At 37.3% G+C, this 26,772-nt stretch overlaps 1 protein-coding gene across 4 annotated transcripts; it reads left to right on the top strand.

The window, feature by feature from the left end:
• The first annotated feature begins 193 nt into the window (after positions 1-193).
• Positions 194-26,200, top strand: ebf2 (EBF transcription factor 2). Of its 4 annotated transcripts, none has more exons than XM_026939980.3 (16): positions 194-898; positions 2,538-2,694; positions 4,163-4,226; positions 4,588-4,643; positions 4,754-4,827; positions 5,988-6,056; positions 19,467-19,548; positions 20,907-21,057; positions 21,230-21,360; positions 22,096-22,222; positions 22,393-22,481; positions 22,576-22,641; positions 23,473-23,650; positions 24,012-24,194; positions 24,874-25,041; positions 25,506-26,200. In XM_026939980.3, exons 1-16 carry the CDS (start codon positions 774-776, stop codon positions 25,535-25,537), a joined length of 1,752 nt encoding a protein of 583 aa, XP_026795781.1. In that variant the 5' UTR covers positions 194-773; the 3' UTR covers positions 25,538-26,200. The 4 variants fall into 4 exon arrangements, with proteins under 4 accessions (XP_026795781.1, XP_026795784.1, XP_026795785.1 ...); XM_026939983.3 differs by having other exon boundaries at positions 197-898; positions 4,169-4,226; XM_026939984.3 differs by having other exon boundaries at positions 200-898; positions 20,907-21,048.
• Positions 26,201-26,772: the final 572 nt, after the last annotated feature.

The raw sequence follows: 26,772 nt of genomic DNA, 5'->3' as shown, positions 1-26,772 counted from the left end.
GTTGATCACTAGTAGTCATTAATCCCTGTCATTTCTGTTAAACTGATAGATGTGACCATATGTTATCATGCAAGTATCTAGCGCTGCAGTATATGATAATATCTTATAAATACGTAATCATAGATCCAACAGAGAAAACTGCAATAGAGACGAACTTTTATCACTTCTTTTGCGGTGTGTATGGTGTATTTTTGTAGGCGACTTTTACAGAATTAGAGAACTTGTCCATCCAAATATGGTTTAGCTCCTCCCCCCGCCTTGCCCTGGCTGTGCTGCTCTTTCATAATGTACAGCTTCGACTTGCAGCATCATTACGTGCTCGTTGTCCCGAGCGGTTTACGACTCACGCATCCTCACCTCTTAATGCGGGACTATCGGACCGGCTCCTGAAGGCTCTCCGAGGGCTGCTTGTGGATAAATGCTTGCTTTTCTCCAGATGTTTGAAGTCGTGTAGTTTAGTTGGGAAGCGCGCGCTTATCTATGACTTTCAGAGCAGGTGATCTTTGGAGCGCGTATTCCTAACTTTCCTTTAAACGATGTCCAAGCTGGATAAACACAGGCCAACCTCAAAACTGTAAAATCACAGAAAAACTAATTAGATTACTTTCTACTTCAACAAGACACTCAGACCCGATTTAGATATTCTCTCCAGTGTTACGGAGCCGGTATCAGCATCTTCTGACTCTTTGGACTGTTTCTCGGGTTCCTCTCCTCTTCCTCGTGTGCTAAGTGTGCACAGGTGCTAGGATCTTGTTCTTTCGTTTTTTTTGTAAATGTTCGGAATCCAGGAACATCTTGCTACTGTTGTGAAAGAACGAACTTTTGCGGAAGAAATGGATTCAGTCCGTCCGTGGGTGCGTAATGTCGGAGTCATGGATGCAAACGTAGCAGCTCAGAGGTAGTACACTTTATTTTTAATACTATGCATGCCAAATATAGTTATTTATAAATTGATCATAAGGAAATGTCTAACAACATTTCTATTCCAAATAGCTGAAAGCATTCCAGCACTAGCCTAATTTATTTTCCCTCATATAGTCAAATGCCATAATGAGAAATGTTCACATGCAAGCCGGATGCCTTTCTAAGAGACATTTTGCGCCCAAAACGACATGTTACCAAAACATCATATCTAATCTCCCTTGCAGTAAATGACCCATCAACAGGTGTGTAACTTCAGCGGTGTGAACAAAAAAAAAATAACACCCGCTCAGTCTCCAGCTCTTACCTTGGAGCTGGAAGAGTGTTGAGCCCCGTGAAAGAACCACTACAGAGACACTTTAATCGAATAAACCCGAGCTGTTTTACAGCCATTCAATAACAGCTAGCTTAAGAGCAGTTACCCGCCTACCGCATTATTACACATTTAGAGTGTTTATTGTCTTTAGGCTGAGATTAGTTTGACTTCTTTTTATATTTATAATGTAGCACTGTCAATTCTAGGACTCTAATAAAAAGCGAAATATTTGACAACGATAAAATTATTATTATTATTATTATTATTATTATAGCTGATAAACAATTCATAAAAATGGGTGAATGTATAAATAAGTTTAAACTGGATGAATTTCTTTATTGTAGCCTATTATCCATTTGCTTATATATATATATATATATATATATATATATATATATATATATATATATATATATATATATATATATATATATATATACAAAACAGTAGTTTCGTTCAAACAGTTTTAAATATACATACATGCAAATATATATATATATATATATATATATATATATATATATATATATATATATATATATATATATATATATAAATGTTTGAACGAAACTATTGTTTGCTGCTTAGAAGATTTTATGGAATATGAAAAAATATGGAAAATAAGAACATAACGCCCTCGATAACCTGCCAGTACTAGTATAGATTACTGGTGGATTAAAGTGCTTGCATTATAAGTATTCGGTTTTATCGATTACGGTAGGAAATGCACCGTTTTAAACTTCTTCACTTTTATGGAAATCTGATCATATTAAGGCTTTAATGCAGGAGCTCCATTCTGCATGGACCAGCTGATGGAGATGGAGATCAGTCTACTTTTCCACGTTTACTTTTTTATGGTGTTATGAATAATTCATAAAATCCACTCAAAAAAATCTCATAGCGTTTTTTCCTAAAGTGCATTAGTAAAAGGGATCGCTCATTTTGAATCATTTGATGTTATGAATTAAGAAAAGATAACACATAGCTGATTACAGTTTAACGAAAAATTTTATTTTTTAAAAAGATGTAGGCTTAATTGTTTTTATTATTACAGATTGTTCAGCATTTAATAGTTTCCATAATTATAAAATATGTCACATATTGAGGAGCTACTCAGGGTAATTTAATTTGAAGGAGTTGTCATGTTTAGGACACAGTTAGTCGTTAGATTTGGACGCAGCGATGAAAAGTCATAAATGTACACCCAGAATTAGCCTGTCATAATAAATAACATCGGATTTATCCAGTTACAGGTTTGTAATTTAAGTGTTAAACTCATGCCATATTACTGTATCTGCAGTGGAGTAGCCCTGTCTCGCGCCCACTTTGAGAAACAGCCGCCCTCCAACCTGAGAAAGTCCAACTTCTTCCACTTTGTGTTGGCCCTGTACGACCGCCATGGACAGCCTGTGGAAATCGAGAGGACAGCCTTCATTGACTTTGTTGAGCATGATAAGGTACAACTGCGTTGTGTTCATAGATCGGAATGTATATGCTATATTTTATATCTAGAATTAAAGACGAAGGGTAAGACACTCCTTCTGTATACGTAATACCTGTAGATAATTTACTTTTAATTAAATATAGTTTATTGCAGTCCTTAAAATGATACATCTTTCAGAACTTTTGGTCTGTTTTGAACCTTACTTCTATGTGCTATTAGTGGAACAACTGTACCAAGTAGTGTATTTTTAGAAGTAGGTACACAAAGCTAAATAAAGTACAACAAGGAGTCAGTGAGTGAGACAGAGAGAGTGTGCGTGTATGGTTTTGCCTTGTGGTTAAACTCCAGTTAAAAGTAAAAACTTGTGGTTAAAATGGAAGCAGTGTGGCCTCAAATGACAAAGTCAAGAGCCGCATTAACATCGCGCAATAACATCAATAGCATTACAAATACACAACTAATGTACTGCAAATGATGACAATATGTTACCATCACTCTTTTATGTCGCTAAAGTTATTATGTATGTACGTACGTATGTATGTATGTATGTATATATATATATATATATATATATATATATATATATATATATACACACATGCACACACATGCACACACACATTATCTTTAATTAGCAAACTATTCATGGGTAATAACTCGTGACATAATTATAATATAATTAGTACACTGAGCTGCTGTTTTAGACTCAGTTATGTAAGCGGAACCTATATATCTTCTCTGTCTTTCTCTCTCTCTTCCAATTTTTCCATCCATCCTTGGGGTATTGAGTCTTGGTGCATTCTCTGGAGGCCAGTTAATAAGGGAGAAGTTGGAAAGCAGGAGAAGCTGGAAAGGGGGTTGGTTTATAGGTCTCAAGCCGGATTGGAGCTTCTCTTTCAAGGGCAACTCTCTTTCTCTCTCTCTGTTTCTCTCTCTAACAAACACAAACATGTATGCATCTCTACTAAACAGCAATGTATTTGATCTATTTAAGATGACAGTATTGTCTATATGTATATGTATATGAGACTAAATGACTGTGGGTTGAAAAGAACTTACAAAGATCGTAAATCTCTTTAGACATTTCTGAACATCTTTAAACAGGTTTTTTGTTTCTTTGAAATTTGCTTTCCTACTGGTTATTCATGATCTGAATTCAGCAGAGAAGACATGGTAAATGTACATAGTGTGCATTTTCTGAATGAAAGTGTTAGATTACTTCTTGTTCCTGTTCTTGAAGTACAAAAAAACTGGCCTGTTATTCACGGTGAAAGAGAATTTCAACATTAAACAGCCATGCATTAGTTAATTTAAATGGTAAACAGCTCATTCATTGATGTACTTTACATATACAGTGTGTTCCTGATAGTACACTGTGATATCTTGATACAGTTCATGCACACTGAACATTTTGCTGTCAGTGCTGCATTTATTTCACCAGGTTTGTGTTTTCTTGTGTCTGTTTGTCCTGTTCTTCTAAGGAGCAGACGGGAGAAAAAACTAATAACGGCACACACTACAAACTGCAGCTCCTTTACAGTAATGGTATGATTCTGACTCTTTCTCTTATCAATATATGTCTTCAGTATTTTTTTAAAGCCATCATCCAAGTAGTTAAGCCCTACATGCTATAATGTGGCTCTCACTGTTGTAACCTAAGGGGAAAGCACAATATGTTAAGTAGAATACTTAAAGACCTAAGTGAGATGATGCTGGCTTCTACAAAGGTACCAGTTTCTCATCAGTGTTGGAAATACCTTATAAATCTGGGGTAAAAATAAAGCCTTAACAAAGCCTAAAAAATTGACAACTGCAAGTGGTCCACACTGTGTCTTTCATTGTTTAATTCAGTGCAAGTTAGACACTTCTCACCAATTTAAAAACTTGTAAACTTGTCTTTTAACAGGTGTACGAACTGAACAAGATCTTTATGCTCGTCTTATTGACTCTGTAACCAAACAGGTAAGCGATTTCCTCAGACAAGTACAAGCTTCTAATATAGTTTGCTGCTTTGGCCATATAACCTATAAATAATGCTGGTTTCTGTTTTTTTTGTTATGTTTTGTTTTTAGCCCATATCATATGAGGGGCAAAATAAGAATCCTGAAATGTGCCGCGTTCTGCTTACTCACGAGGTCATGTGCAGGTAAAAAGGCATTGCTACATGTTCATACACAGGGACATGTCCATGTTAGCAAGCAAGCAATCTTTCTCATGTGCTACAATTCCACTTTTTAAACTTTTACTCTGTGTGTATGTGACATTTGATAAATAACTTATGGGGGAATGAAGACAGACATAATATGCACCACATAAAAATATGTGCATTGTAACAATTACCATAAAAGCAGGCTGGACCAGAGACAGTGGAAAACTTATCATAAGACCCAGACTTAGTAAACTGAAGCTAAACAGCATGGCAAACTATGAAACTTGCATCAGCAGAAACTTGGACACTAGGTGACAGATAGACAGCAAGCACACGGCCATCCCCATAGACAGCTTGTTTTGAGGGGAGGTACAAGGAGGCGTGTGGGTCTCTGACCTCAGGCTCAGGGACACGATAGTGGAGGGCAGAACGGGAGTGGAAATCAGCTTCAGCCCCATTGTGCGGCCAGCAGATGCCCGAGTGGGGTTCACAGCTGGCTAATAACAGAGGGAGAGAGAGGGAGAGAGGGCGATGAGGGGGATGAGGGCAAACGACACAGCTGGGGAGTGGCTCTATCTGACAGAGGGGGAGTTTAGGTGGTGGTGGTGGATGGGGGCGGGTTCAGAGGGTAAAAGAGGACAGCAGAGGGGCAGATGGCCAGGGGTGGGGGGCACTTTTGTTATGCAGGATGGGCGGAGTGGGGGGAGCTTAGGGGAGGGGGCAAAAGGGCTGCCCCAGACAAGAGATGCTTGGTGTTGGCGTGTGTGTTGTCTATATGTATGTCTGGCTTTTTAGAAATGATTTTTGAGTGTCTCTATTCTTTTAATGTGTTGTTTTCTATAGTCTGTATAAAGGCCCACTGTATATTGCATAGTGCAGAGTGTGTTAGGAAAGTTTGGAGAAAGAACACTGTCTTTTTCATTTTCTTTTGTCCATTCACGAGTCTTTCATTCTTTTTATTGCCTGTGTTTATGGCTTTTGCTGGTGCAACGTTTACCTATAATTATAACACACTGTTTATTCAACTAATGAGCTTTATTGTTAGGTAATAATGGGTTATTGGTGTGTATTATTGTTACCTAATATAATTTAATATAATTTAAAGTGTAATTTAAAATGTACAGGTGTAATATGGCCTGTTTCTCTTCTATACATAGTCGCTGTTGTGAGAAAAAAAGTTGTGGAAATCGTAACGAGACCCCATCAGACCCCGTCATCATTGACAGGTAAGAACTGTAAACCTGAGCTAGTTATAACATTATAGTACACAAGAGATTCATAAGGGTTCTTGACCCAGCAAGAGTTTCTGGTCCATAAAAACCAGACATGATTAGCATTCAGTTCTGCTGCCTATTAACAGTGAGGAAACACGAAAAAAAAAAAGAACGAACCATCTCTGCATTTGTCTTCCTCAGCACTTTAACTTTTATTGGTTTACATGATTCTCTTTCTCACATACACAAACATTCTGGTGAAGAAATTTTTAAAACAAATTTAATCTCAAATTTAGTAGTGATGCTTGTTAAATATAGTGTAAGTGACTTTCTGCTGATTTTATGACAGATGTGTTTGGATCTTTTAAAATGTCGCTATAGTCATTATTTAATTTTTCGTATTGTAAATCTCAGCTTCTTAACAACTCTACTGGTTTTTCATGGCTGCTTAGCCTTCATCCCATGCCTCCCAGCATACAGAGCTGTTTTCTAATTTGCAAGTATATGTCTAAGTACAGCAGTAGTCTTTCTCTTGTTCTGTCTTACTGTCTATGTTTTTGTAGCTTGCTTTCTTTCTTTCTCTCTGAGTCCATGCTATTTACAGTGTCTCAGTGGAGCCATTCAAACTTTCTCAGAAAGGAAAAAAATGAGCTGTTGTTTTTTGGATTTTTCCAGAATTCCTGAGTATGGCATCTGTTTTTCTCCTTTACGAAATGATTCTTTTTGACCCGCACTCCACCGTTCACTCTGTCTTCTTTCCATGCCGTAACCTTTTAAAAAAGCCATACTTTACTCAGGGGCTCCATAAAATGAAAGATTCGGTTGAGTATTTTGGTCTTCACAGGCTGTTAGTGTAACAATGTTGTGTTCCTGTGAATTGTAGACCTGATGCTATAGTTGATAGAGAATCACTTCTCATGGGAAGTGTATCATTGGCAGGTCAACTCATTAGGCTAATCAGCGTGTTGTGGTACCAAAACCATGTTGTCTGAGGTGCCACCCTTTTGTAGCTTGTATTACACAGTTTTGTAATCATAAGTCACAAACTCATTGTATTTTTCCATCAGTGCTTCATATTATAGACATGTTAGAGCCTAACACAACTCTCTTCTGCAAGGTCATATTTAGTATGGTATGCTTGCCTGTGTGCTCATTAAATCATTTTACATATTCTACTTTTTACATAAGCAGTCTTTATGTGGTGAAATTTCTAACATTTTTTTATTTACACTATCATCATTGTTTTTACAGGACAATTCATTAATTGGAGATTTTCTTTGTTCTTAGGTTTTCTGAATAGTTCTGTTTCTCTTTCAGATACACAAACACAAACACACACACACACACACACACACACATGCAGAGCCTCACCCAACGCTTCCACCTCCCCATATTTTACTTAAAGTAATATTGTCATAATTAGTAAGTCTCATCAGGGCACCTCTCCATACACATGGGAATTGGGATCCCCAGTGTGCCACCTACCCCACCAGCCCCAACCCCCGCCTTCTTTTTTTAATCTGCTTCCATATTATTTGGACCCTGCCTTGTCTTTTATCTCCTCCCCCTCTTCACAATCTGCTATTCACCCCTTCCTTTACTAATCCAGTTATTAGTGAAAGGAGAGAGAAGAGATCCCATCTGATCCCTGAGGCGGCATGCCTTTTGCCACTTTATGGCCCACACATCTGATGCTTGTCCCTCTGATTAACTAGCACTGGTATGGCTGATGTTAAATTGGACCTTAAGCACAAAATGCAGTCAGTTTATGGCAATGACTACATTTTTAAAAACATTTTATTGTTTTTGGCATTGCTGTATATAACTTCAGTATGCACACAGCAAGTTCAGGAGGTGCTGTTTTCGTGGACGCTTCAGTTATAGACATATTTTGTTTAATTATATCATTATTTCATAGAGAGGCTTAATGAGGCTTAATCCTGATCCCACATTTTCCCACTTCATGAAGCTCTTTGCAATATTCTTATTGGCTTGTTTATCTGGCCAGCCCTGTTGATTCAAGCACATCCTTGTGTTAACTCTTAGCTGAATTTGTTTCATGGAAATGATGAATTGTTTGATAGATCTACTCAATCAATTTACCAATTCATTGATCAGTGACCCTTGAAAGCAGTTCTGTTTAAATACAGAAATACATGAATCAAATGTTCACAGAACTGAGGTTTTTAAGGGTTTCTATCATACATATATTTTTGTTTGCTCTTATAACATGCATATTAGACATTAATAGTAACTGACAGCTAACAATATAAGTTGTGAGACTAAATATCTTAATAGATGTGGTTTTAATCTTGTAATATAATCTCCGGATAGTTTGCCAGCTTTGATGGTTAAAAGGGTAACAGGCAAAGCTAAGGAAAAAGCATAAATAATTTTATACTATTAATATTATGATTGCTGTTTTCTATTAAGTCTCTTCTTGTGAAGTTGATATACAGTCCCGTTAAGGGCTTGAGGATTAGCAGGTCAGTGCCACACCAAAATCAATATATGGATGTGAAAAAAACAATGGGGTAACCATGGCGAAGCTTAAGGAGAGTGAGGGTGAGTAGGATCAATGCTCTGCAATATATATCTAATTGATTGCGCTTTCCGGTAGGGTCTCCCTTAACAAGCTTGTGCTCCAAGAAAACAGAAGAATCAATAGGAGAACCCCAGTCTCATCAATATCAGCCTACCATCCCCCAGACTATGAAACAAATGGTTTTACAAGGGTTCAACACAGGGGCTTACAGTACATATGGTTCTGCCTGTTTTACTTTAGCTATGATAACACCCAGCTGAAGGACTCTGAAGCATGTATATACTAATGTAAAACATGTGTAATGTGTAAAATATTTAAACAGAGCAAATATGGGACAGGTCTATGCTCATAACCATCATTCTTTATGTTATAGAAAACAGACTTATATGTGTAGCATAAATACATACCATGCATATATACATACATACATACATACAGATTATGTCAGTAGTCACCTCTCACCTCTCTCCTTCCCTTTTTACATATTTCTGAGACCTCTGTGAAGTTTTCTGTCTTTTGATTATTCTTTTGATTTGGACTTCTGTCTGATATATCCTGTTTGTCTGGAAGCTTTGTGTACTATGCTTCATTTTTACTACACCCACTACATATATAGTGCATCCTGGTGCCATCTCTTCCTCAGGTCAGCGTCACACACACACACGGCCATCCACATGATGTAAAAGAAAATGTGATTCATCAGACCAGGCCGTTCTGATGCTCACGTGCCCATTGTAGGCACTTTTGGCAGTGGACAGGGGTCAGCAGGGGACAGCACTCTGACCGGTCTGCGGCTACGCATCCCCATACGCAGCAAACTGCTATACACTGTGTGTTCTCTGACAGTAGCTCTTCTGTGGGCTCTGTGAGATGGGCTAGCCTTCGCTCTCCACACGCATCAGTGTGCCTTGGGTGCCCATGACCCAGTTGATGGTTCACAGGATGTCCTTCCTTGGACCCCTTTTGGAAAGTACTAACCACTGCATACTGGAAACACCCCACGAGACCTGCCATTTTGGAAATGCTCTGACCCAGTCATCTAACCCTCACAATTTGGCTCTTGTCAAAGTCACTCAGATCCTTACACTTGCCAATTTTTCCTGCTTCCAACACATCAACTTCAAGAACTGACTGATCACTTGCTATCTAATATATCCCACCCCTTGACAGGTGCCATTGTAATGAGATAATCAATGATATTCACTTCACCTGTCAGTGGTTTTAATGTTATAGCTGATTGGTGTATATATATAAAAAGTCTTAAGCACATGCAGAGAAATGCTGTAGAGCAAAGACGTCTTCGAAAATAATGAAATTAAATGTTTGTACATTAAAAATATTATAAAGACCAGTAAACAGTAATAAATGAAACAAAGTCAGTGTTTGGTGTGATGACCCTTTGCTTAAAAAAGTCTCAGGTACAATTTGTGCAGTTTTATAAAGAAATTAGCTGGTAAGTTTTACTTGCAGAACCAGCCACAGTTCTTCTGGAGACTCTGACTGTCCCACATATATATATATATATATATATATATATATATATATATATATATATATATATATATATATATATATAGTGTGAAAACACACATTTCAGGATAGAGGACCATTGCTGTTGTGCTTCCTGATGTGTGTAAATTTGCCTCCCACTTGTATATTGTGGATTCATGAAAATCTGGAAATTCTGCAGGAAGTCCTGCTTTGACTGCTGCTAATCTATTAACTTTTTATTTCACATATCAGTAGCTGCTACTACTATTAGGGGCTGTGGTGATATTGAGTGTTTTTGTATAGCTGTCTGTAGACTGTACTATTGCACTATGTATACAAACACTTGAAAATGAAATGGAATTTGGATGAAGGCTTGGACAAAATTGTTGAGATGTTCTTGTTCAAGGGTTAGTTTGCTCTCCTTTCTTAACGAAATCCCTGAGAGAAAACAATGAAACACATTTTTAAAAAAGCACATTAAACAACTGGATGGTTAATGGAAACAGTAAATGATGTCAGAGGTCACATTATCCTCTCACCTCTCTCTCCTTCATTTTCCCACATATGTCTGAGACCTCTGTGATGTTTTCAGTCTTCTCACAGTGGTGTTCTCTGGATAAAATAGAATAGAACCTGAAATAGTTACCTAACATAGAGCTCTCCTGCTTCAATTTCATACTTCATCAAGTCATGCATGTGGTATTCAGTGTTCTAAGAAATTTATCATACAAATAAATGTCCCTTTTCCCCTCACACTTAAACATTTTCATACATCATATACTACATGTACATTGTTGCATACTATGTATCGTTATCATACCTCATATAAACCTTTTCACTGCTATGCACTCATAAGTATACAGAGAGAGAGAGAGAGAGAGAGAGAGAGAGAGAATGCACAGATGTGCACACACACAGGAGAGGACATCTGCTCCCTTGAGAATTTGACAGCAAGAACGAGAGAGCATTAAGTTCTGGATATCAAATGTGCCTAGTACTCTTAAAAACCAAGAGACAAGGAAACATATGGATGGCTGAGGGTTTATCCCTTTTCCTTCTGTTTGTATGTTTGTGTTTATCTGTAGTTATTATGCCTTCTCATTACTGCCATTTTTGTGGTTCTGAACAGAATAAGTGACAAGTTCGTGATACTTTTGTTATAGTGACCACTCCAGTGATCCTTAGATCAGCAACCTGATTGAATGAGAATACAATCAGTGAGAGCGATTTGCTGGATTTAACACAAAGTTATGAGAAAATCTGCTCATTTTTTCCTGCATCTCTGAGATGTCTGTAATGTCTTCTGTCATTCTTTTAGTCTTTTATCTGCACTGGTGTTCTTTCATTTACCTAAAACAGAACTCATACACTTTCATGGTTCAACTCATGGACGTAATATTCTGTGCTGCGAATTTATACATAAATGCAGTTAAGAAACCGCATTGTTGCAGGACATTTTCATGGAAGTGTAACATGCTGACAGCAGACACGTGTGGGAGAAAAGTGTTGAATTTACTCAGCTGATTTGTTCATTAAAAATTCAAAATCCTAGAACACAAATGTTGTATTTTGAAGGACAAATATAATGTTTTGTTCTCATTATTATCAAATTTTTTATTGTTTTGGGATAACTACCCAAAATACCAAGATATGATGACTTAGTCATACATCATTGAGTAATAATACTCAGATTATTAAGTTTAACAGTGTGTAGAGTGAACTGAGCAAAGACGTATTTGCAATCTCACTGTAGGTCTTCTTCATTACATGCAGATCTGTGAGACAAACACAGATTAGGACAGTGTTTATTTTATGTAATTATATGCTATTATTTGTCATCACTGCTTGTTATATTTGATGATTAAGATGATTAAGTCAGTATATTTGAAGATTAGAGTGAATAGTCAGTACAGAACAGTGTGTGTGTAGTTTACATTAGATTCTGAGATTTTTGTATGCAAGATCCTGTTTTGAAACTTGAGCAGGCCGTTAGTTAAGTTTGTGTGTTGTTGTATGTATGTGTGTTTGTGTGGAGAGTGTTGTTAGGCTGTCTTAAATTTCACTAATGATTTAACGGTGCTTCCTGGTGCTGGCTCGCCCCGCTGCTTTGTTTGTTTGTGTGTCTGCTGGACAGTAATCTGGAGATCTCATCCAGATTTAGGCTGTGCACTGATAACATCATTTATCCTTTTCTTCCTCCCAGTTTATGTATTCTTGTGTCATGTTGCACTGTGGCTCTACTCATGTCATATCATATCACCATTTAGCACATCTGAGAATCCCTGGAGTGAGATCAAACTATTAGGCAAAATGAATGTGTGTGCTTGTTTTTGAGTGTGTGTGTGTGTGTGTGTGTGATGAATCTGTCAGGATGGAGGGCAGGGTTGATGGGCCCGCTGACAGCTTCTCAGCAGGCCTGCTGTGAGCTCCGCCAGTGTCTCGCTTCCCTCCCTCCACCTCCTTTCCTCCCCTGCTCCATGCCTCCCCTTTCCTTCTTCTCTCCTGTCTGCATCCCTCCACATTTGCTATGGATTAGTTACGGACAGTAAATTACAGTGCCTTGGACCTTTGAATGATTCCTTACCCCATATCTTCACACATTCCCCCTTCTTTCACACACCTTCTTTCTGTTCACCCTGACCACCCTTCCTTCATCTGTCTATTTTTCTGTTATCTGTCTGTTTATTTTTCAACCTGATCTGTTTTTTCTTCTAGTTGTATTGTCGTTTTCCATCTTTCCATCTCTCCCCCTTGGCCTCTTCTCCTCGCACACCTTCCATCAAGATTTTTGCTGTGATGACACTTTCAGTTTAGCGACTATTGTCATCCTCATCTCTCTCTCCCTCTCTCTCTCTCTCTCTCTCTCTCTCTCCCATCTCTCTGCTGCTCTATCTGGAAACAGATGTTGTTTGTCAGATCCTATCATTACTGGCTAATTAAGCAGACATCTCTTCTCTCTTTTCTACTGCCTGCTGCTCACTAATTCTCAAAGATAGTCCAGGCTTTGTTCCCCTACAGAGCTGAAGGTGTATCTCGTTCACCGTGATACATATGTTTGAGTTACTTCTCTTAAGGGCTTGATGATTTTGTAGAATTTACCTAACAGTAAAATCATGAAATAACTGTGAGTGTGGCTGTGGTAAGATGTGAGTAATATGTGGATATTATTTCATGTTAAAAATCTCATATACAGTACTCCTTATTGGGACCCTTCATGAAAATGGCCAAAATGAATATATAAAAAGAATAACACATACATTAAGTTATATTTTGCACGCAAACATATATCGACATTGTATAGTTTTAATTAAACGTGTTTTAAAACACAGAGACTAAACAGCACTGAATCTCTTCTTGTAATGCCTAACAAGGTTGGAGCCACTTCTAGAGAGATCTGGATCCATTCCTATCATATTTTAAGCTCCTTTATATTCTTATTTTTGTTTTATGTGGCCTTCCCTCTTCAATTCATCACAGGTTTTCAGTAGTATTCAAGCTGGAGACACTGATTTTGTGCTTCTTTAATCATTTCTGTGTCGATTTAGACATACATTTGGCACGATATCTTGTTGAAAGCTCTATCTATGGCAATATCTGAACCTCCTAGAAGAGGCAAGCAGGTTTTGGGCTGAAATATCCTAATATCCTGGCAAAATTCATGGTGCCACCAAGCTTCAGCAGAGCCCCTGAACCACAAGCCACAAAGTGCCACTGCCAAGTGTCAGGTGCTTTTCCTGGTATGCAGTCCCCTTTTGTCATCAAACATGGTTCATCTGACCACAACAGAAGATTCAAACTGCAGTTCTAATGGTGCTTGGTGCGTTTTTATTTATTTATTTATTTATTTATTTAATATTAATGAATGCTTGCTGTCCATTAATCACCTTTTCCCAATCAGTGTAAAATATAATCTAGTTACTAAATATATAAATAATGTTGAGTTCCATATGTATTTTGGTAAATGTTCATCCCACTGACTCAACCTTCCTAGATATCCTCAGTGAACCCCATATCTAACCCTGCATGACGAACCGATAACCAATGGTCATTTTAAATTCTACTCCCTCAACCTTTGCAAGGTATGTGACTTCCTCTGAAAATGAATAAAACATCCGCTGTTATTCCAAGGTGAATCCAAGAATCCAGAAGCACTATTATTTTAATGGTTGACCCGTTATAGATGCCAGTCCAGTGTCTGGAGTGTCACTCTTAGAGAGATTGCAACAGTCTCAGTTTGGACATTTGGAAGTTTTGTGTGCAAATGTGTGCAAATGAAGCAGTCATAATGTCCCATAAATCAATTTAAAAAGGTGCTTAAGTAAAAAACCTCACACTGAAGTGTTACATAATGTTGATCGAGTCATACAGACAGATCCTAATAATGAGGCAACTTTTTTTCTCAAAAAAATCAGGCAACTTCTGGATTCATTTGTCATTTACAATGTTTGACAAAAAAGCCTTGATTTAGGTGTTTTACAAGGAGACGGAATCTGACATGGAAAGGTGAGAGCCCTGGAAAAAGCCTGGTGCTGTTTTCATTTCGTTTACTCATGGAGCCGGGTGTGAAAGGTCCCAGTGTGGTATGTGGTGACGGGGGTATCGCTTTAGCTGCTCTGCTCTATGCACCCTGTTAGCGGGGTCAGAGGTCACCTGCACAGGGTGTTAACCCCTATGACCAGTCTAGCCCTGGTCTGCCATGGGACTCTGGGAGTCCAGAGTATTTATGACTGACTCTTCAAACACCCCCTCCTCCCCCAGCATGCACTGCACTCACCTACAACTTTCCCCTTTTTGAGGCAATAAAGAAAGCCATCCGGCTCTTTTGTACTCATCCATAAAAAATTGATTACATACAGAACTATATAGAGTATATTCATATGCAAACGGAAATACTTCTAAATGTTTATAATTGCTACTTAGATTGTTATTGAACTCAGTCCCAATAACCTGGAATGGAAGTTGAACACATGTTAAGGCACAGAGTGATGCCTATTTTTACTGTATCTGTCTTTATCATTCATTCAAAGCTATGTAATGTTTGTAAAGTTTGCAAGTGATAGATCTGTCATTTACAAAATATCCACACATCTGAAGGTGAATTTGATGTTATTGGATTTTACAAATTCTGATTAATGCTGGATTAATGCTGGAGTCAAGCTTACTTTTGAACACATGTGTACGTGTCTGTGACTTACAGTTCCCTGTGTATCAGTGGTGCTGGAGAAGCTTTCAGCATGTCAATATTTTTAATGCCTCACATCTGGTTTCCTAATTTTCCTCCCCCAATTCCCTCCATGTCATGACACTGTTTTGTTTTTCTAGGGAGGGTGGAGGGTTTAGGTGGAGGAGAGGGATTTTGATGAGTGATGATCCTAAACCTAAAACACCAACACAACTCTCCTTTTCTGTCATTCTCTTGCTTTATTTTATTTTTATTTTATTTATTTATGTATTTGTTTGTTTTGGTTTTTTTTTTTGCCTTTTTTATATAGTTCATACAAAATGGTGTGTCCCAAAAATCTCCATACATAGAGGAAATTAACATTTTTTTTAGCAAAATGTAACTTTATTTACAAAACATCCTCATATGATTGCCATTTCTTTGTAAACACACATGGAGTCTTCTCTCCCACTCATGATGAACTTGTGTTAACAGATCTGGTCTTATGCGTGTAATTGGATGTTCATCGCAATTATATATATATATATATATATTAACTAAGTATGAAAAATTTTGGAAGACATTTTACTAAAAAGTGTTAATTCCTCCTATGTATGGAGACTTTTGGGACACCCTGAACTATCTTAAGAATATCTGTTATCCATCATTATCGCAGTTTTAATCAAACTTTTTAATCGTACATAATCATAACATTGTTAATACATGACTCATAATACAAAATCAGGCTTTACTTAACTAGTTTACATTCGCTAACCTAGTTTATTTGTAACACCTCCTAAATGGTAAAGTTGTAAATCTAAGCACATTTTATGCTTCCATTTTTAAATTATTTCTCTACATTACATTTTCAATCCAAAGTAATACCTTTGTCAGCTGTAATTTAATCATGTTTTCACAGAAACATGTTTTCAAAGTAAAATGGACTCCTGCACATGAACAGTACATGCCACAGCTAGTGTTCAATCCCATCTATAGATACTTCTGCATTATGGACTGTGTTGTTACTAGTTCACTGTACCAGTTTTTTTTTTCTAAATTAAGCAAGTTGTCACTCTTAGAAGGCAGCTCCATGCTGAGAGAGTCGTGTTTGGTCTTGAGAAGTGAGGCAGATGCACACAAAGGCCATTCATAGGCCTGGCCAGGGACTCCCTCTGAGGCACTGTGGAAACTGATCCCCTGGCTTAAGACTCAACCATACCTTTTGTTTCCTAACAAGTGTTCCTAGAGATGCAAAGGGAATTGACCGTTGCCTGACATTATAGATTAATACACCCAGTGACATCTGCAGCTCAGAATGGGGCCAATGCTTTCACTTCTGCAACATTGTGCTTTTATATAAAAGGGAGGTCTAAAAAGAATCATTAATGCCCTCCTGATTTTAGTGCTATTAATACAGAAATATAAATATTAGACATTAAATAATGATTTAATACAGAAACTATTTCATAATTGATCAAATTCCTATTTTTAAACTTAAATTAATGTTTGTAATTACTAATTAACACACGTTCTTCAATGCCTACCATTACTACTGCCAACCGCTCCGTCTGTTAAATCTAAATATCACAACAAACCACAGCAAACATTGCTGATATTAAACTTTCCTTGCAGAACAGCTGAGGTTGGGTGGGTGGGGGATGTTGTGTTGCAATACAGGGATGTTTGGGAGGCCTAATTAATTATGCAAGATAGCTCTAATTATAATGCAGCAAATGGCTGCATGGCAGAAGGTGCGACGCACTGAGCCTGGGAGATTTGCATGCTAAGTGGGCAGGGAGGGGGAAGTGAGTAATGCATGCTAATGTGTGCGTGGCCATCGTGCTTAATTTTAGGTGTTCACAGCTGGGTGCCACTGACTCTTTTAGGGGTGAAAAGTTGATCAAGTGGATGAGGATGAGAACAGTGGCATGGGTGCATTTCATACAACTATAAAAGTTGTCTAGGACTAACACTTGAGGAGATGAAGATACTTAAAGGAACAGTTTGTCAATTTAGAACCCTCTGCTGTCTGCAAGGTGTAAACAACTGTAAACAGCTGAAAAGTAAACAGAAGACTGAAAAACTGCAATATTGCAGATTACAAATTTTCTAAGAAAACAATGTTGATAATTTTATGATTTAATTAAAAAAATGTGGGAATGTGGGCAGCATGGAGGGTGGCATTGCCAACCACACAGGTCTATGGTTTAATTCTGAGCTCAGGTTACTGTCTGTATGTAGTTTCTCATGTTTGCCCTATGTTCACATGGATTTCCTCCAGGTTCTCTGGTTTCTTCTCACTGTCCAAAAACAGGCAGGTAGGTGGATTGGCTGCACTAAATTGCCTTTGGGTATGAATGAGTGTGTGCATGGTGCCCTGCAATGGACTGGCATCCCATCTGACATGAATTCTCCCGCCTTATGGCCAGTGTTACTGAGATTGGCTCCAGATTCCCTGCGACCCTGACCAGGATAAAGCAGTTACTAAAGATGAATGAATGAATGAATTCAAGGAAAGTATTCTTTATAATATACATGTTGTTAAAGTGCAGATTAAGGAGATGTAGTGCTGTGCATATAGTACTATGCACATCTGTATAAGGTCATCATGACACTGGATGCCAATAAAATCCACCTGGTGAAAAAGGCCATTCACTTAAATGAATAGAGACACTGTATGTGGAAAAGGGTTCGCTTCCAGTAGCAGTTAATTTTGCATCCACCTCTTCTGATTTTGCTTCATGCTATGTTCATCGAAATAAATTTTAAGTATGTAAATCCGCAAGTCTTAGAAGAGTCAGGCAATAGAAAATAAGAGAGTGGGGCAGGGGTCTTACTGAAAAACACAACATGAAAGAACTGCTTATTATTACTGTTTTCTAACAGCAGTATAAACATACATATTTGTGCAATTGGTTCACCATAGTTAACAAGCTATGACAAACTAGCTAAATAAATCTGTTAATGATGGCATATTTAATGCTAACAAGCTAGCTACACTTCTGCAATCTTTAGTCAACATAATGTCTCATCACTCACAAACAAAAAACTAGCAAGCTGGCAAATGTTAGCTGTTGATTAATGATTTTCCTCCAGAAACACGTACCACAGACTGTGGCAGAGTGCAAAGATCCTGTGCAAAGTACAAAGATCCTGTGTGACCATGGCTTAATGTTTAAGGTTTTCAAGTTCTAAATGTGATCATGGGTTCCAAATATAAGTGCTGTAATATCTTAAACACTTAAATATCTGAACATATGGTTATGTGTTCAGATCCCCTCATGCTGCAAATTTTGCAGGGTCCCAGTAATAGTAGTGCTGCTTAAGTTCAATGCAATAATTGCATTGCTGTCAATGACACATACATCATGGGTTCTGTTTTACAGTTCATGGGTTTGTGTGTGTGTGTGTATAAGGAGTTGGAAAGACCAGATCTCTTAGTTCTAAATGATAAATCATAATCACCCTCAGCCAACAATCTTGAGTATGCTTATGTGTAGTTTAATGAAAAAAACAAACAAACATATTTTACGTTAGGATTTGCCATAAAATGAAAGTCCTCCTCTGAAATTAGACTCTCTTTCTCCCTCTTCTCTCACTGTATTTCTTCTCTCCCAGTTGCATTTTTACTTTTCTGTCCCTCTTTGCTTTACATTGGGGACTTTGGGATTGCGGCAGATCTGGGTTGCCATGGCAGCAGTGCCATATTGCTGGACGATACACTCCTGTGATTTGAAGTCTTTTCTTCTCCCCCACTTTCTCTGTCTTCTTCATCTCCCTCATTTCTCCCTATATATTTTGGACTGCTGTTTAATTCAATATAACACACACAAATTTACACGTAAGAACACACAGTCACAACAAACCATTGTAGAAATAAATTAAAAATGAATATATGCTGTAGATATACATGCCTCCCTCTCACACTCTGTCAGCTGCATACTCACAGACCTGCCCCATGGGAGTTTCATGCACTGCATTGTGGGAAATGGTTGTCCCCTGGGCCTGCATTGCTGTTTTGAGTTTTTTTTTTTTTTTGTCTTTAGTTCAGTTGTATATGAGTGTTAGGCTTCTGACAGTTAGAACTATTACACTGCTGATGATATTTCTTCTTTTCTTTCTTTCTTTAAAACATATTTGTTTTTATCTGTAAATAAACAGCTTTATGGAATCTTGAATAGACCAACATGTATTAAAGTTTATCTTTGTCTTCTGTTCCCCACAGATTTTTCTTGAAATTTTTTCTGAAGTGTAACCAAAATTGTCTGAAGACAGCAGGGAACCCAAGAGATATGAGACGATTTCAGGTACAAAATCAATCTAAGCATTGGATCCAATTTTCAGTTACAGGAGACATTTATCGGAAATGCACAGTAGCTGGCTTTCACCAGTGCCTTCGTTGTTAAAAACTATTAGCATTTTGATTGTAATCATGTAACAGTTATGTACAAATAAAGAATTTGCTGCTGGGTACATGGGGTAAACAGCAAATTCTTCATTTTTCTTTGGTCTACATTTGATTTCTTATACAGTAATGTTTTTATATTTCTGAATCCATATAGACATTTTTATGCTTTGAGAGTAAACTAAGAATGTGTAAAAACTAAATCTGATGAGAGAGAGAGAGAGAGAGAGAGAGAGAGAGAAGGAACGTGAAAAGGAGAAGGTATGGGTTTACTGGGAGATGTAGGGATCACAGGAAATAAGCTGAGATGTTTCAGGAAGTTGTCGAGATTTGAGTGATTGGCTCCAGATGTGGGAGGTCAAGTTCCATGACCCAGGAAGTACTCACTGGGGACCCTCCCTCCTCACTTCCTCCTACACGTCTTTCACTACCACACACACACACCCCCATTCTGACATCTCTTCCTCTTGCCCTCCCAAGCTATCCCTTCTTCTTTGCTTCCACCATGTTTGTTTTAACTCTTTCCCTCTGACATATCCTGAGAAATGACTTCCACGTGGATCCCACACCTCTGTGTATCCCTGCACAGAAGCCATGGCTATGTCTCTAATTTACAACTATTTATTTAGAGAACATACAGTGCACTCTGAATTTTGCCATCTAACAACATGAAGCATCTAGTCAGCATCTCCCTGCTCTACTCCACCTACAACCCACTTATGATCTGTTCCTTCCATTTCATTTATCCCCCTCAACTTTCTTAATCCTTACTCACTTTTATTTTACACTGGTTGTGTGGCAGTGAGACAACCTGGATGGAATACCAGTCCATCGCAGGGCCACTGCGCACTTAAAAAGTGAAATTAGGGGTCAGAACACATCATCAGTCAGTGTATCTCAAAGGAGCCAGGAGAGATTCACTCCATATGTTTGATGGCATTGAGGGATGGGATGGACCCCAGAGACGTCCTATACACCTCCTGCTCATAGACCATAGTACATAAGGAGATGATGGAGAGGAGAAAGCCAAATGGACAATGAGGGACAGCTTTCAAGGATGCTGAGAATGATGGCTGAGAGCAGAAATAATGACTAGAAAGAGATGGAAGAAAAATGATGTGAAAATGATATTAAATATTTCACAATGAACCTTGTGCCTATGAGGGGTCGTTTAAATGGAAAGTAAAAGATAAAGCTAATAAAGATAATAAAATCTTCTGAATGCTTTACAAAACATTTAAACCTCTTTTCCCCAATTAGGTGGTCCTCTCAAGCACTGTTAGTGTGGATGGTCACGTTCTTGCAGTATCTGATAACATGTTTGTACACAACAACTCCAAGCATGGTCGACGAGCACGAAGACTGGAGCCAGGAGAGTCACTAGAGAACACCATGGAATACGGTGAGACGAGTAAGATATTAGTGTTTTGTCTTTATTCAACTGGGATGATAAATAAGAATGCCAAAACTAGATTTTATTGAACTAAATAATATGTACGTACAGTATACTGTAGTACACACCCTATTTTTTTCTTAATATTAATGAATAATGTCTATCTTTGTTTATCTATCTATATAAACAGCCACCCCATGTATCAAAGCGATCAGCCCCAGTGAGGGCTGGACCACAGGTGGAGCGATGGTGATCATTATTGGCGAGAACTTCTTTGATGGTCTGCAGGTTGTGTTTGGGAGCATGCTGGTGTGGAGTGAGGTTAGGAATGCTAGAAGACTTTAATAGCTTCACTATAATCATTCAGCTGATCTCCTTTTTATGTGTGTGGTGGAACTTCAATTCAATTCAATTCAATTTCAATTCAATTTTATTTGTATAGCGCTTTTAACAATGGACATTGTCACAAAGCAGCTTTACAGAAATAAATGGATTCACACAATATATTGTAAATATGTGAATTTATCCATCAACACCCTATTTTTTTCCTACAAATTTTATAATAGATGTGTATTTTATGACTTCTGCATTGTTGAGTACAAAAATTTTTTTTAGATTTCCAAACATTACTTTTCCAACAAAAAATTAAAAGTTCTGCATGCAAAAAAGAAAAAAAAAAGAAGCATGTATTACAGTCAGAGTCTCAAGAAGAACAGTGGCAGGTTTCCTTACAAAACTGCACAAACTGTACTGGGGATTAGTAATTCATTTAAAAAAAAAGCAACAAGTTGTCAGACCAAATTTTGACTTAGTTTATTACTGTTTACTGCTCTTTATATTTTTTTTAAATGTAGAAATATTTTATTTAAATATTTCTGAAGGCAAAAGGTATATACATATGTAAATACATACATATACATATACTGTTACTGATCAATTTCATAATAATAAACTACAGTGTTAGTAGTGGTAATAAGTACTAGAGCTGCTGTTTGTGAGTACAGGAATGGGTCATTCTTTTTTTAATTTAACTGCCAACTTTGTGTTTTTTAACAGTTAATAACCCCTCATGCAATCCGGGTTCAGACACCTCCAAGACACATTCCAGGAGTAGTAGAAGTCACACTGTCCTACAAATCAAAACAGTTCTGCAAAGGAGCTCCAGGAAGATTCATTTACACAGGTATGCAGGAAGTTAGCACATACTCTTTGGTATTTTTTAGCGTTAGTGTTTTTCTATACATTTTATATTCCTAACGAAATTAACTAACATTTTCTAATGTATTATTGCTGTATGTATGACGTTTGAAATATGTAATCTTGTGTCAATGTGCACTCTGAATTTGTCCTTAGCACTGAATGAACCAACCATAGACTATGGCTTCCAGAGACTTCAGAAGGTCATCCCTAGACATCCTGGGGACCCTGACAAACTGGCAAAAGTAAGGAATTTCCTACTACACTGAACATCTAAATCACTTACTTGTATGTGTTCCGACAGTATTTAACCTGGCTCTTTTCTGGTTTTCTGCTTAGGAGATGCTGCTTAAAAGGGCAGCAGATCTCGTGGAAGCAGTCTATGGAAATACCCACAGTAATCAGGTAATCAGTGCTGCCCTCAAATAGGTGTAAAACGTTGACTGTGTAAATGTGAGCTTGCTTAACTGAGCTAAGAGTGAATGAATTGCCATCACTTCCTAAACATTCAGCATATATTCCTTTGGAGCTCGGCCAGTTACATTTGACATAGGAATTGGGTTTTGACCTTCAAAAAAACAGTCTAATTTTAACTTCAAATAGTCTTCAATTCAATTCAGCTCAATTTTATTTGTATTTTGCATTGTACAATAGACATTGTCACAAGACAGGGTTACAGAAACCCTGAGTTAGCTTTATATTTAGATCCCTAATGAGCAAGCCAGAGGTGACAGTGGTAAGGAAAAACTCCCTGAGACAGCATGACTTTATGAGATTATAAATCATTACACTTCTACAAAAGAGTACTATGTGTGTTGAAAGGATTTTTAGTATGAATGACTGTATAAATCTACAGTATCCAGGTGAGTTTATCAGCTAAAGAAAGGTTAAGACTTGAGCATAAATTATTTTTGGGAAGTGCAGATCATTAGTGTATCAACAGGAGCAGGCTATGAATCACAAGGGTAGAAGCTCTAAGTAGAAATAGTATCAGGATGAATCAGGCAGGTCCAGTAGGTGAGTTGGGGTGCAAATCTACACCCCAGTTGCACCTGGGGGTAAAAACAGCACTGCAAATTGTCAATGCTTAACGCATCAAATTCAGTTCAACCAACTGCAGTATTGAGCCATTTAGAATTCTAAATTGTACAGAGTTGTGATTCCTATAAAAATCATGAGGACACTATATATAGATGTACAATATATGTAACTTATTATTTCCTCATATGGCTGTAGGACATGTTACTGAAAAGGGCAGCAGACATCGCTGAAGCTTTGTACAGTGTACCCCGGCCCCACAGTCAACTACAGGCTCTGCCCAGCTCCCCAGTTCATGGCAGTGTCATGGGACTAAGCTCCTACCCATCTCAGCTCGGTGTGAGCATTGGAGACCCTGGACAAAGCAGTGGCCAAGGTGAGAGAGGTCAAAGAAAGAGTGTCCTGAAGAATATGGACAATTTTACAATTTTTTGATATGTGCACAATAGTTTAGAGTGTGTTATATTCGAGCAGAAGAGAGGAAAACATATGTCACACATTATTTTAGAATATGTTTGGACCAATATCTTAAAAAAAAAGATCAAAGCAACAGGATGGAGAAGTACAGTCAGTATTGTAAAGTGGGTGCATGAAGGCATATTAAATATCGTACAAATAAAAAAGTTTAAAACTTTCAGGGGTACTGACAATATGATTTTTTTAAAGGCACACTGATTAATTCCTTTGAAACAGTCACAGTCTCACAACAGTTTGCATCTCTCTGCCTTCTTGCAAAGGTTACATGCGTAATTCTACAAGTTTGTCTCCACGGAGCTACCCATCTGCCTCCACGCCTCAGCAGTCCACCTATGGCTCTGGAGGAGGCATGAGTGGAGGGTATGGAGCTGTACCCATGGGCAGTCTGGGTGTACCCGGGTCCCCTGGCTTCAGCAGTGCCTCCCCAAACAGCTCTCCATATGGTAATGAATGCTCGTTTTTTGTTATAAAGCGACACCTTTCCAAACAATGATAATGTGTCTGTGGCATCAAAACGAAAAGTTTGCTCTCTTATCTTTGCTTAAAACATTAATGAGACACTCAGTCCTATGACTTAAAAAGTAATTATGTATCAGTGACCAGCTTCAGTAGAGGGACGTATGCAGTATTACCCAAACCCTAGACACACCCCTATAACATACCTAGCAGAGCCTTTAAAGGTTTTCAGTTCTCGAGGTAATATGTTTGTAAGTCAATGGACTTGGGGGAGTGAAGAGGTTTTGTCGCTCACCTACCGATGTTGTATAAAAGCTTTGGACAGTACTCACAAAGATTTGATTGGTGTCTAATTCCGATAATGTATTGACAGTCCAATAAGAATAATAAACATAATAGAGAGACTTAATTAACTTTAACTGATGAAACTGCTTGTCAAGATTATACAAAGTGTCATTCCTTCTACTAGACCAATTTAATTTACATACAACTGAAGCTTCTATTTTTTGTTATTGTAAGTGGCAGCATTATAAGGGAGGAGTCCCTTTAATAACCTTTCTTTCTATGTTTCCTAACTTCGCTGATATTCTGTTGTGTCTGCTCACCAATATTAAAACCAAAAATAGTTTCAAACTCTATCTTCTACCCTCTTTCTGTCTTTTTCAGTTATGCCATCTAGTCCCACTATACCAGGGTCTAGTTCGTCTTCCTCTCTTCTGCCCTTCTCATCTTTTCCATCCACGGCCAAGCAGAAGAGTGCTTTTGCTCCTGTCTTGAGACCACAAGGCTCACCTTCACCTGTCTGTCCCACTTCAGGAGGCAATGGCTTCAGAGGTGAACACAGTTTCATTTATATGGAAATTCTGAAGATATTAAACATAAATACAGTAGGCTATATATATATATATATATATATATATATATATATATATATATATAGAGAGAGAGAGAGAGAGAGAGAGAGTCTACTATATAGTATATATGTAAATATATATATATATATATATTTACACTTTATTTTTTAAACTGTTTCAAGTGTGGCACTGCATATAGCTATAAGGTATTCTCCCCCAGGATCATAGATATACTTGCCTGTTGTCCATGGTAATTTGCTTGCAAGTTCTTACTATATATATATATATATATATATATATATATATATATATATATATATATATATATATATATATATATAAAACCCTGTACATATATATTAACAGCTTAATTATTATGTTTATCATGTAGACATTTATTTGTTATTTATTAACAGCTTCTTTCTTTGTTCTCTTTTTATTTAGCAATGACTGGTCTTGTTGTCCCACCAATGTAGAAGACATATTGTTATGAGATAAGACCTTTTCACCAGCTGATGTTCCAGGGTTATACTGAGACAAGTGATGCCTTTACCTTCTAATGACTCACAGCAACACACATCAGCCACACAGAGAGACACTGCAGACTCTTAACAGTTTAAAGCATAAATGATAACAAGCAGTGAACTCCATCTTTTACTAGATATGAAGTAAATATGAATGGGACCGGACAATGGAAAGTGAACAGCTTTGAGGAACTTCACACAGAAAAGATGGTATTTTCATATTTGCATAACTTCTCATTAGCTCAGAGAGGCTTCACCTGTCTGCCAGTCATTTATGATGATTTTTCTACAAAGATTCTGGATCACATGATCAGAGGACTCTCATCACACTTTAAGAAGCAAGGTGCAAATCTCTGAGAGAACTGTCCAAAGCTTTTTCATGGGTTGTGCAGAAACCTTGCTCATAAAAGACATTTTACAATGATAACCTGAACATTCCATTTATAGATGTGGAGAATTTTATTTTCTTTCTTAGCTCCAAAATAAGGGAAATTATACTATGTACCTCTCAGAGATGTGATTTGATGACCTCATATATTGACCTATTTAAAGAAAATGCTATATAAGTTATTATTTTTTAGGTTAAGTAATAATAAAACACTTTTTTTTATTCTATTTGTAATTGTTCTACTTGTTATATCTTATTACTATGCTGCCATTATTTTTATGTTGTAAGTTTATAATGAATGTTATTAGCTTATTATTTTTAAATCCAAATCCCATTTTTCCTGGAAAAATCCTGAAATCATTTTGTTAGGGAAAAAAAATACAAAATATTTTTTTAAACTGTTTCAAGTGTGGCACTGCATACAGCTATAAAGTATTCTCCCCCAGGATCATACTTGCCTCTTGTTGTTTGGTAATTTGCTTGCAAGCTCTTATTGCATAGACCATACAGTAAATACTACAATATATGTTTACAAAGTTTGTAGTTCAGAAAAATTCTAGTTCAGAAATACTTTGTAATTCAGTTAGTTACAGCTGCATTTTCATCAGTAGTGTGTTGGAGATTTCCAGCAGTGTTACACTTTGTTTCCCCCCACAGAACTACTCTGTAACTATGCAGTACATGATTAGGCTTAAACAGTTTGTGATCACTGTATGTCATTAAAGCAAATAAAAGAAACATTATAATACTACATTTCCTTTAAAAATAAAAATGTCCCCAATCTTATTTATACTTGATT

This window comes from Pangasianodon hypophthalmus, chromosome 24, assembly GCF_027358585.1.
Source record: "Pangasianodon hypophthalmus isolate fPanHyp1 chromosome 24, fPanHyp1.pri, whole genome shotgun sequence".
Taxonomy (NCBI): domain Eukaryota; kingdom Metazoa; phylum Chordata; class Actinopteri; order Siluriformes; family Pangasiidae; genus Pangasianodon; species Pangasianodon hypophthalmus.
This window is presented reverse-complemented; position numbering and strand designations above follow the sequence as displayed.